A 12,687-nucleotide genomic window follows, 5' to 3' on the forward strand; every position below is an offset into this window, starting at 1 on the left:
ATGTATGGATCCAATAAACCATATTGCTTATATAAGTTTCTCTTACCAAATAAATGGCAGTAGACAGCGCAACAGGTTTTGTTCGGATTCTGGTCGGAAAAATATCTGGAAGTAGCAGAGCAGGGCAGCAGGCACTGAACCAATGCAAATATAAAACGGGAGTACGTATCTGTGTAAAAAACATGATTCACATTATATTGAACACGATGCACTGAAAGTAAAGGAAACCACTGTGGAAGTGGAAGATGAACATGAGCTGCATGGACACAAAACAACTTACAGAACAGCGTCGATGGCAGCAAGTACGTCCGATTAATTTGCCGGGGTCATCCAAGTGAAGGTCAGGGAAAGCAGCATAAAAACTGCCTTCGAGAACCACAAACACCCAGGATTTGATATGGTAATAAATTTAGTCAAGAGGTTTACACTTACAGTTCACCTAATTATCAAAAACAGTAAGTTCACAACTGAATCATAATGGCTTTTAAAGTTGAAAAGGGTTTTATTCATTCTCTGAACAAAATTAGCTAGAAGATTAGGGCAAGAAATCCAATATTAATTCTTGAGTATTAGCTAGAAGGTTAAATTACTATCTACAGATGCTGTGTAACTCCTACATTGGGGGATTTTCTTAAATTCAAGATCCTTAGCCAGGGTATAGTAAAGGCCCACTAGCCACCATCGACCAAATAAGTATGAAATTAGAACGTAACAAAACAAGCGTCAAACGTAAAACTTCAAAGCAATTTAGTTAATTGGCTTAGAACATTATTAAAAGGCACTTTCACTGCTCCTACAAGAAGACAATGATTCCAAAAAAGGTGTCATTTTTCAATGAAATTTGAAAAAGGGACACAACTATCCAAACAAGCACACTTTGTATGATGTTAGTTCGATCCTATATTTGAGGTATTACCTCAAGATAGTTCGTAACAAAATATATACAATTCAAATTATTAAGTATTTTTGTAGAAAAATACTTGAAATTGGAAATTTTGAGATTTTTTCAGTGTGAAAAAAAAATAAACAATAAATTTTTGTATAAATTTTTAACTGTGATTATTGTTAAATACCAAAGTTATTGTATTAGTATTCTCTTTCAGAAAGTTTGTCATTTCTAATTATTTTTAATAAATTATTGGACTTGAGTATTAATTCATGATAGGCATCATCATAGACAAAGAAAAATAAGTGGAAAATCGAAGCTTCTTTTCCTATTAGTGCCCATCAAAAGAAAATCTAACTGTAGATATATTTCATTAATTCATATGTAATTATTGAAGTAGGTCTCCACTGTGATATGAACGTTGGGATTAAATTTTATTCCCACTCGTGCTTTCTTCTTTAGTAGACCGTTGGAGAGTCGCAACTTTTGAAAAACGAAACCAATATCTTCCAACTCGGGAAACAAATCCAACCAAAATCATCAACAAATTTTCTTCCATCATGGCGGAGAGCGATGGCTTTCTGGTTCTACAGAACCAGACCCTCGACCCCAAATCCCTAATCCTCTCACAGTACTCCGACTCCGGCAAACCCCAGTTCCTGCAACTCACAAATGATAGTTTCATCCTCGAGAGAGGTCCCAGATACAAAGAATACTCCGATCTCAGAGAAAAAAGGAAAAGAATGAAGAACTTGACAGAACAGCAGACCCCGGAAAAAGTACTGCAGAATCGATCGGTTCTGACACCTCCGAGGAAGCAGGTGAAGTTTCAGGGGAATTCAGATTTCAAAACTCCGCCGAAGAGGCCGAAGGGATCATCCATCTTGACCCAGTCCGTGCCGGATTTCTCATCGGTGCTGAGGAAGGAGAACCGTAAGCCCGCCTCACCACTTCCGCCGATCAACGAGCGGTCTGTCACGCCACCGGCGGGTTTGTTGAAGAGCAAAAGGGTGTACAGTAACGTGGGAGGAGGGAGCAAATCGATGGGTTCTGCCGAGAAGAGGAGCGGGGGATTGATGGCGAGGAAGAGCTATGCGAGCATTGATGAATTGAAGGGGCTGGCTGGTGTGACAGGAAAAGCAATTGACAGGGAAACCAGAGGGAGGACTAGTGCCAGAGGAATTGGCAAGAGTTTCTTGGGGTAAAAGTTCTGAGATTGGGAAGAAATGGTCTATCAGATATATTCTTTTAATAAATTTTTTCATTAAATGATTGTCATTTTGGTGATTCTATGAATTTTTCATACAGTGTTTGTCTAGAAATTTAAATATATTTCATTTGTAAATTTGGGATTTTGCTGTCGAACTGAATCTGATACAGAGCTTTTGGTTGTCTTTTGTCAAACTTCCCGACTTCGTTTTTTGTCGAGCTTTTCAAATGAAACTCCCGTCTGTTCCTTGTTTTTGGTGGAAGTTAAGTAGGAAAAAAAATATAGTTCTTCATATTTAATCTCCCGTATAATATTGTATTTGGTAAAAGTTAAGGAAAATCATATTTTCTTAAGCTCATTTGGCCTGAATTCTTTATATCAACTACAAATATCATAATGCCAACATTTTTTTACAACAATTTTCCCTATATTTTAGCTGTTATATATATTTACTAATATATTTATCCAAATATCTTATTCGGTGTGACATTAAAATAAATTCATCATAGTATCATTTTATTGATTTGATTTCCCTAAAATACCATTTTTTTAAAAATCTTTCGATCTTATTATTATGTAGATAAGATGAATAACTATTTCTGAGATTGTCTTTTAAATTAATTTAAATTTCTTCCTGTATACAAAATAATTTTTATATTGTGTATGTGTGCTCATTAACTAGACATTTTCTTCAAACTTCCATTTATTTTATGCTTGGAAAGTAAAGGAACATAGAAAAAAATCATGCAGCAAGTAGATGTAAATTAATTAATACTTCTTCTTGTTCTTGTCCTTGGCACCAGAAAAGGTGGAGCCAAAACCGAAGATAGTTTTTTATAAGTATACAATGTGAGAATTCTTTCTTCTACCCCTCTCCGATTCTACCATTTTGATTTTTGGTTTGTCTTCCTTGTGAGAACTCTACAAATACTTGAAGAGCGCAATTATTAATTTATTATTCTTTGAAATATATTTCCAGTGCTAAATGGTTGCTGATAAGATTTAAAAAAAGTATAAAAAAAATAGTATGTCTTTTGTGAGACGGTCTCACGAATCTTTATCTGTGAGACATGTCAACCCTAATATTCTTAGAATGAAAAGTAATATTTTTTCATGAATGACCCAAATAAGATATCTGTCTCACAAAATACGACTCGTGAGATTGTCTCACACGAATTTTTGCAAAAAAAAAACAAAGAAGAATACATAGGATAGGATAGGATAGGATAGGATAGAAAAGATAGCCGTCCTCTTGAAAAAAGAAAAGATTTATAACTTTAAGAAGATAAAACTTTATATTTGGTTCTGTTGAGACTTTAGAGAGAGCTATCAAAATATTAAAGAAAAAGTTTAATTGCTTAGAAATGTAAAACAGAAACTTGCACTCTTCAGTTTAAATCGAGGAATCTGGGATATTATGTAACTTTCCTTACTTCCTATATGTGTGTGTATAATTAGTTCATCGAAAAGAGAATAATTTTTCTCTTCTTTAAAGCGCTTAAAGCATATGAAATTCTTGATGTTGTTATTAATATTTCTATAATTACATGGGATTTTCGCATTTATTATTTTCTCCCTAACTTTTAGTCATATTCAAACATAAATGCACGGTCTCTCCGTTTGTATATATCATTCTGAGTTATCAATTTCATGTGGCTTTTCTGCTGGTCGGTACAAAAAGGAGGCGGATCGGGTGCCTCTTTTTTTTTTTCTTTTGAAAATTAAACATTCGTAACATTAAATAGGTAAATCTCGAGTTATAATACAAGAAAGCCAAGATGGAATATTTCCATCTAGCCAAATTACATTGGAAAAACTATTGAATGCTCTATGAGCAAGAAAGTGTGCCACAGTATTGGCCGAACGATGCATGTGTTTGATCGACACAAAATGATTAACTAGGAACATCGAATTAACTTCAAGAGCCAAGACACCCAAAGGGCCAGTGTCCAGATCTGGGTTGAGAACTACTCGAACCGCCTCCTTGGAGTCAGAATAGATACAAACAGAAGAAACTCCCACCTATAGACAAAGATCCATACCACAACGAATAACCAAAATTTCAGCTGCAAGGACACTACCTGTATTACATGTGATAAGAGCATGGGCACCTATTGTTACTCCTCGTGAATCTCTAATTATCGCTCCAACACTGAATTTATTACGCCTGGTATCAAACCCCGCATCAACATCTAGTCGAAATAATTTAGGGAGAGGCGGCTTCCATAAATGATCTTTTGAGATTTGTGAAGCTCTCACTGATATATCACACTTTAATCTAGAGTTGCGAACCGAATCTAGAAATGCATAAACCCAATCCACTCTAAATTTCATGCTCTTACCCTCGGCATCGTGCTTATGAATACAAGTTTCACGCCAAATCGCCCAGCAAAGTGTCACAAACAATTCGAATTCCTCATGGTTAAAGCTCTTTGACACATATAAAGTACAATCAAGAAAGGAAGCATCACGATGTTTTTTCAGACAGTACCAAAATGAAGTATTTTTCCAAACATCCTTAATAGCCAAACAGAAAAGAAGACAATGACTAGTAGATGCATAATGAAAATTGCACAGCGAACATGATCCATGGGTTGGAATATGATGAGAGAGCAAATTAAACTCAGTCGGAATAATGTCTCTGGAAGCTTTCCACATGAATATACGAACTTTCGGTGGTAAAACATATTTGTGTATATATGTAAATATATATAACTAAGAAATTAAATCAAATCCTCAATGTCAAAACAGGTTTCATCCAAATATATATAATATCTTTTAAAATCAAATATTATTAAAATCGAGCTTAAAATCTCTATTAAACGAGGTAAGTGTGCTTGAAATTTTTTTTTAATAGAATTTTAAAAATGACTGATTTTATATAGAGTTGTGCAATTTTTTCGAATTTCGATAAAATTATAAAATACTATTTTCTCCGAGAATATAACAATGAAAAATTTTCAATTACCTTGTGCTGCCAGCTTTAAAAAAATATTGTGTTTATCACATAAAAATTATTTTATTTGCTCGTGTTTTCATATATCAATTTAATTCAAAATTATAAATTTATAACATCAAATATATATACATCTTTGAGATGTAAGAACAAAATTACTCTCTTTGATTTTAATTATACAGATTTTTTTTATTTTTCGATTATTTCAAATGAGTAGGTCTCTTGTGAGACGGTCTACCGAATCTTTATCTGTGAGACCAGTCAAACCTATCGATATTCACAATAAAAAATAATATTTTTAACATAAAAAAGTAATATTTTTTCATGGATGACCCAAATAAGAGATTCGTCTCACAATATACGACCCGTGAAACCGTCTCACACAAATTTTTGTCACTTTTTTCATTGATGATCTAAATAAGATATCCGTCTCATAAAATACGATATATGAAACCGTCTCACGTTTTACCATTTCAAATATGTAATTCTTTCATGAAAAGTATCAAATAAAATAATTTGATTTTCTACCGGTTTAAAGTTTCTCGAATTTAACGTTAACGAAATTCTCCAGCCGTCAACTGTCTCCATCTTTACTATTCCCTCTCGATCATTTATTTCTTCAAAAACCAGACTCCTTTTTCACCAATGGACTCTATCGCCTTCCTCCCTTGCCATTCCCCCAGATTCCCATTTCCTTTCTGTGAGTAAAACTCTGCTTACCTTTCATTTCGATGAGGGCTGAGAACCCAGGCATCGTTAGGCTCAAGTGCTGTGTGAAGAACTACGATTGGGGAAAAGTTGGGATAGAATCCAATGTAGCGTGGTTGCACGCGAAGAATAGCGGGGAAGTGATCCGGGATGATGATCCCTATGCTGAGTTCTGGATGGGGAGCCACGACTCCGGCCCTTCTTATGTCGTCGTGCCGGTGGGGTATGGTTGTTCCGATGACTTGGTGAGTTTGAAGGAGTGGATTGAGCGGAACCCTGCTGTGCTTGGAGATGGAGTGTTGAGAAAATGGGGTCCGAATCTCCCTTTTCTCTTCAAGGTAATTGCTGAATTTTCTAACTTTTATTCTGATAACTTGATGTTTGAAATTCACTGCTCTGTGTACCTATCGAAATTCAGTTGAAGTTTCTGATTCTTTGTATCCGTTTTAAACGATTGGCCAGAGGTTTTAGTAAATTGAGGGGCATGAAGTCCCTGTTTTTGGAGGGAAATCGTCAACCGACTAGTGCGCATCAACTTGTGATGATTTTGAAATTAAATAGAATTTCGAAATCGATATACACGATGAGAAATCAAAGATTCTCGCTTGTGTTTGCTAAATTAAGGGATGTTTTGAAGGATTTGTCCATGTTTTTAGGTACTTTCTGTAGCGAAAGCACTGTCCATACAGGCTCATCCGGACAAGGATTTGGCTGCAATCCTGCATAAGGAACAGCCAGGCGTGTACAAAGATGATAATCACAAGCCTGAGATGGCTTTGGCGGTTACTCAGTTCGAGGCTTTGTGTGGGTTTGTTGGGATTGAGGTAGTGTAATGTTCTCAACTTGTTAGTTCTTGGGTGGCTGTATGGTTAACTCAGATTTCTTGATTTTTTCTTGAGGAACTGAAAACCCGTAAGTAATGTTTCGAAAATGTGTCCGAATAGTGTGCCGGTACTCTGTAATTGATCTGAGTAGTTTGATGATTACTAACCTCCACATGGTTGATTGGTATAGATAAAAACTGTGGATGTATTTTATCCTGCCATTTTAGCTTTAGATTTTGTGGATATTTGTTTTGAATTATATAGGTAAGGATGATCATCGTCATGTTGGTATTGAAGTTATTGAATTTTTTAGGACATTTCAGACAATTTACTTTTTAGTTGAGATGATTCATCTACTAAATGTGCGAGCATAGGTTCGCACATACTATCATATTTGAAGGATTCTATTTTTTATATGGGTGATTTGGTCCTGTGCTTAGGAACTTAAGTGTGTCCTTCACAACGTCCCTGAGATTGTTGAGGTGGTTGGCAGTGCATGTGTAGATCAAGTGTTAAATGTTAGTAAACAAGATGATGAGAAGAAATCGAAAGGAGCCTTGCAAACCTTATTTACCGTGCTAATGAAGGCTAACAAGGCAACAATATCTGATGTTATCTCCAAGTTGATAAGTCGACTTAGCAGAAAGCAAGAGGTATTATAAAATCTCACTTCCTATGTTTCTGACTAATTTTATGTTCTTTTTTACAATACTTTTGTTTGTAATAATTATGAATGGTCATTTCAATATCGAGTCCACTTCAGTTAATCTGTTTATTCTGTTATCCATCCTTAATTGTGAAACCAGCCTGTAGCTAGTTCCTTGCTTTGAATCTTTTTAAAGAATGATTCGGAAATATTTCTTGAACCTCTCCACAGATTCCGGTTTCTGGGAAATTTAGTTATCTGGAGAAACATGCAATGTGATAACAAAGTCACAATTTTGCCTAGAAATTACATATTCACATCATTCTACAATAGTTTTTGTCATAGAAATTGCTTTCACTCCAGCATTTCTTATAGGTGGCAGAGCTGACAGACAAGGAGCAGTTGGTTTTAAAGCTTGAGAAGCAATATCCAGGAGATATTGGTGTCATAGCAGCCTTCTTGTTAAATTATGTGAAACTTAATCCAGGTGAAGCCCTATACCTGGGGGCAAATGAGCCTCATGCCTACATATATGGTGAATGTGTTGAGTGCATGGCGACATCTGATAATGTTGTACGTGCTGGTCTTACTCCAAAGCACCGGGATGTACAAACTCTCTGTTCTATGCTCACATACAAACCGGTAAATACGCTATTACTGTTGAATGATAATCAACTCTTTTTGTTGTTCCTGATTTATCTTGTAATACTTGTACCAAGGAAATTTATGTGGTGTACATAGCTCATACAAATTCAAGTAACCCTGCTTTTCTTGAAGGGTTTTCCAACAATCCTATCTGGGGTTGTTTCAAATTCTTTTACGAGGAAATACATTCCACCATTTGATGAATTCGAGGTGGATCAGTGCATTCTCCCAAAAGAAACATCGACAGTTTTCTCTGCAGTTCCTGGCGCGTCAATTTGTGTGGTGATGGCTGGTGTTGGAACATTGTGCACAGCATCATCTGAAGAGTGCGTTACTGAAGGTGATGTGTTGTTTGTACCCGCGAACACAGAGATCACTGTTGCCTCTACATCAGGTATGAATCTGTATCGTGCAGGAGTAAACAGCCAGTTTTTCGAGCCATCGGAATTTGCTGCTTCAAAGTAGGGAGTTTTTTTCTCTTTTCCCTTCATTTTTGGTATCTAATATTAGTATACTGATCAGCATAGTTGTACACGGCTATATATATATATATATATATACAGAAATGTATTAACTACGTATGGATGAGAGCCCTGGTGTTCTACCATATACCACATTTTATTGTGAACTCTTCTAAATAAGTATGATATATCGACTTTGTATGGGTTAGTTTCCTACAACTTGGTTTCATGCAGTTCACAAGACAGCTAAGATCACGTTTGAAAATGTTAATTGACGTTGTTTAAGCTACTTATCCAAACGAGTCAAGTCGAGTTCGGGCAGATTTTTCAAAATTGTTCATAATCCGTCTCGCTGAACTCAATTATAGCATGACAGAATCAGATTAAATTTCATATATTATCGGACTAAAATTGAACCATGTTTTGAGACGATAGAAAGTTACATATAAAAGTTAAATTGATTGACATTTAATTACTACAGACTGCTTGATGGCCATAGGCCAGATTAGAGCTTAATCCATCGTTTGGTGGAATATTGTTTTAACCAGCATCAAATCTTCGCGCCGTCACAATTTATTGTTTTCATAGGAAAATTTGTCAATTCCCACTTACAAATAAAATAACTCACACACCCTCAATTTCTACATCAAATTAAATGTTATATCTTTTTTATTTTATTTTTTGAATACGAATGCCGTATAGAGAGGAAAAGCGTCAGTCTTACAAGCAATGTTCTGAAAATACAATAAAGCACGGATTAAGCGCCATAAAACGTGAAATGTAGAGAAAAAAACTTCGATTCAGACAAAAGCGTGAAAAAATATATCAATCCAAGGTTAACAACATCGAACACAAGAAAAATGTGATTATGTATGAGCTTTTCAGAGGTTAGATTTTATTTTTTTCAAAAAAAATTTACTTTTAAATTTAAATTTGGTTTATATAAAATTTTAAATGAATAAGCTCTATAAAGTCACCGAAATATTCTTTAATAATTACCTCATATGATTTAAAAATAATAACTCTAAGATTGATAAATTATTTTTAAATTTTATATGCTAGTGTGCGTTTTTCAATATATTGATTAACTTGATATAATTATAATTATAGTAAAAACAGAAAACAAATTTTTATGTAGAATTGATTCGATTGACTAAAAATGAAAAATCATGCTGATAAAAAAAAGCAAGAAAACTCGATCTTAACCGATCATAAAAAAGCTCGAGCTCAGAAATTATGGAAATCAAACCTAGTTCAATCCCAAGTTGGAGGACATGGTTTAAGAATTTTGATAAAAGAGGCCAGATTAGAGATCTCAACTCACCAAAAAAAAAAAAAAACAGCCCAAGAGTAACATTTGACTCTGCTATTTCGATCATTTTCCCTAGCGATGGAAAACGGCGATGATACTACTCTAGAAACATGCCGACGTTTAAGTTGACATTTGCAATCCGTTTGTAATCAACCAGCGAACCAAAATATAGTAGCTTTATACATCACCAAGATGGCACTGATATTATCTGATTAAATAGACTGGGAAAATTACCATAACAGCTACAACGCAACAACCAATTGAATTTCCAAAGAACCTTTTGTAACTGATTGAAAAGTAGTTCTCAACTCGGTTCTGCAAAAATGACAGGGTAAGCAAAAATATAAAAACAGCAGGTTTTCAAGCCTCTGTTATTGGAAACTCAAAGACAACGTCTTTCCCTGAGAGCTTCCTGTAGACTCCAGCAAAAGTCTCTAGCTTAGTCTCGGTATCATTCTTGGCTTTAGGATCCAAGAAGACCTGTAGTTGGCAGAAAGATAAAAAACATAGTCAATCGAATGCCAGCGAAAAATTAAACAAAAGAAGAAATGAAAATAAATCACCTTCATTATCTTAGAACCATCAAGCCTGTATCTCGTGCGCTTCCCCACAATCTCAGCAGGATAAACTATGTCCTCGAGAATGGCTTCATGCACACTAGTAAGAGTGCGGGTACGAGGCCTTTGAACGGCAGAACCCTTCTTAGGAGGGCGCAAAATCCTCCTCGTAGTAATAAGGACAACTTCCTGAGAGAGCGAGACTAATTAAGTGGCTGAATGCAAACACTGTCAAATAAATAATCCATTGTTTAAATCAGAAATAGTTTTTGTGGTAACAAAATTTCTGCAGTATTTTTTCTGAAAAAAATAAAACTAATTGAACTAATGAATAGACTTATGTTGGATTATGCAGCAAACAGTTTATTTATATCAATCTTACCTTTCCGCTAAATTTCTTCTCAAGTTCTCTAACTAGTCTGGGTTGAATCTTGCGGAAAGCTTTCCTCAATCTAAAAGGAACATGAATAACTACCGCCTTCTTGCCTCCAGAAACATCAATCTGCCTGTAAACGTTAACGAATGGGATTATAGCATATTTCACAAAAGGAGTAGGGCCAACGCTCAGGAGTAGTGCCAAGCTATGCAAAAAACACACAGCCAAGTAGAACTTACGAGGCAGAGTTGATGTAAAGGTCTTTCAAGTCACTCTTAATCTCTTGGTTTGTGTTTTCCAAATCAAAAAGAGCCTGTATACAAGTCAACAAAATGCACATCATGATGAAGTGCGTCTTCAATAAGGAAAAAAGAGAAAGCAAGAGTAAGGACCTGGGTAACATTCTCCTCAAATTCAGTGGGGTCAGCATTTTTGTCCTTGTGAATCTTTTGCGCGGCAGTGAACATCTTGAAAGAACCTTTATGCTAATAAAGACATGTCAATCAAAATTTAGTTTTATGCATTAAAGGAGGAACTTCTGACCTCAGGGCACACGGGATCAAATAAATAATCATGAAAAATAGATTGCTCAAGGGGGAAATAAAACTCATTTTATTTGTGTAAGGAAAAATGCTGAGCCTCCCCAATTATTTCTGAATTTCTAGAACAAAAATTGGACGACTCCCCAAGAATATTAACTTTTTCTTTAGTTAAGGTAGATGCATTCATGCAATTCAGAAACTTTTTACTACATCTAAAAAAAATGGTTCGGGCGACAAGTCTCAGAGCAGTCAAAAGAAAAAATTCTGCATATATGTTAATCCAGCAACCAATGCAATTTGATAAAAACGGTTCCTTCGACCTTCACAAAAAAAAAAATATCATCACGAAGATTCTAAAAATCAACAATGCCAACCATTTGCCATAGCTCAAAATCAACAACATAACCAATGCAAAACATGAATGCACAAGATTGCAAGATGTACAAATAAAAGCACGTTCCACAACAAACAGATCAATAACAAATGAATACTCAGCCATTTCTAAACAAAAAAGAACGTAAATAAGGTACCAATTATCAGAACTTGACACACAATCAGTTTAACATTGATTTCCACAGATATGGGAGGGAACTGGTGAAATTTATATCAGTTTCACCGAGGAAGCATACCTTGGCAAAGCGAAAGGAGAGGATTGGAGGCCCAGACAAGAGAAACCCTAGATTCGGCGCCGAAAATTTACAAACAGGCGTTGGTGGACGGTGGTGGTTAATTTAGCATGTACCTAGAAAGCCCTATATATTGGACGGCTGCGATTGGCTGCAGAGTTTGAACTAAAAGTCCAAAATTACTAAATATTTTTTAAAATTACAAAAATATCAAACCAAATTTTTTTAATTTAATTTGAATATATTAAAAACTATAAATTATTGTATTATGAAAATCTATAAAATGATGAAATATTTTATGTATTACTAAATTTTATGTAATGTTTAATGTTGGAAAAAATAGAATACAAAATATCTCAATTTATTATTTCAATCATATCTAAGTACACATATTTATATATTTATTACTGATACAAAAAAATTTTTTATTACAAAATACTAAAAATTTAGCAATTATCTAAAAAATTATGTTACGTAAATAAACAATCTCCAAAGAACTTAATATAATCTCACGATTATTTCAATAAAATTTAATCAACACTAAAAAAATATGTTATGCAAAAAAAATAACAATAATAACTAGTTCACGCATCACGTGTATTCCATGTGATTGTTTTTCATAAAAATCCAAGCAAAAAAAAGCTAGCAAGCTTACTCTAAAATAATTAAAATATTTTTATTCTTGTAAATTAGTTATGTTGATAAGAATATTTCGAAAAATTACCTTTTATGATTTTTTAAAAATAATTAAATTTAAATTTATAAATAATTTAAATTTCAATTATATTAAAATTATAATTAAATAAATAATGTCTTGTGTTTAAATTAAGTATATTAATATATTTATTCAGATTTTAGCTATTTTTACTGAAGAGTTCCAAAAGAATTTGGAATATTGGTTTCAAAATATTAATGATTGTTTTTGAAATCATATATAA

The 12,687-nt window shown here is 34.2% G+C and overlaps 3 protein-coding genes across 5 annotated transcripts; 2 read left to right on the plus strand and 1 right to left on the minus strand.

Annotated features, from left to right (window-relative positions):
* The first annotated feature begins 1,153 nt into the window (after window positions 1-1,153).
* LOC142512943 (uncharacterized) lies at window positions 1,154-2,290 on the plus strand. The gene has a single exon (XM_075619708.1). It carries the CDS (start codon window positions 1,447-1,449, stop codon window positions 2,089-2,091), a length of 645 nt encoding a protein of 214 aa, XP_075475823.1. The 5' UTR covers window positions 1,154-1,446; the 3' UTR covers window positions 2,092-2,290.
* Window positions 2,291-5,630: 3,340 nt separating this feature from the next.
* On the plus strand, window positions 5,631-8,544 carry LOC142513260 (mannose-6-phosphate isomerase 2-like). The gene is made up of 5 exons (XM_075619718.1): window positions 5,631-6,098; window positions 6,417-6,584; window positions 7,025-7,237; window positions 7,606-7,872; window positions 8,008-8,544. The coding sequence occupies exons 1-5, from the start codon at window positions 5,784-5,786 to the stop codon at window positions 8,338-8,340; spliced, it is 1,296 nt and encodes a 431-aa protein (XP_075475833.1). The 5' UTR covers window positions 5,631-5,783; the 3' UTR covers window positions 8,341-8,544.
* Window positions 8,545-9,806: 1,262 nt separating this feature from the next.
* LOC142516027 (small ribosomal subunit protein eS7-like) lies at window positions 9,807-11,902 on the minus strand. Of its 3 annotated transcripts, none has more exons than XM_075619830.1 (6): window positions 11,753-11,902; window positions 10,974-11,066; window positions 10,821-10,894; window positions 10,588-10,711; window positions 10,212-10,394; window positions 9,807-10,128 (listed from the first exon to the last, which is right to left on the minus strand). In XM_075619830.1, exons 2-6 carry the CDS (start codon window positions 11,046-11,048, stop codon window positions 10,009-10,011), a joined length of 576 nt encoding a protein of 191 aa, XP_075475945.1. In that variant the 5' UTR covers window positions 11,049-11,066; window positions 11,753-11,902; the 3' UTR covers window positions 9,807-10,008. The 3 variants fall into 3 exon arrangements, with proteins under 3 accessions (XP_075475945.1, XP_075475947.1, XP_075475946.1); XM_075619832.1 differs by having other exon boundaries at window positions 10,974-11,059; window positions 11,753-11,818; XM_075619831.1 differs by having other exon boundaries at window positions 11,654-11,808.
* Window positions 11,903-12,687: the final 785 nt, after the last annotated feature.

Source organism: Primulina tabacum, chromosome 1 (genome assembly GCF_025594145.1).
Source record: "Primulina tabacum isolate GXHZ01 chromosome 1, ASM2559414v2, whole genome shotgun sequence".
NCBI lineage: Eukaryota > Viridiplantae > Streptophyta > Magnoliopsida > Lamiales > Gesneriaceae > Primulina > Primulina tabacum.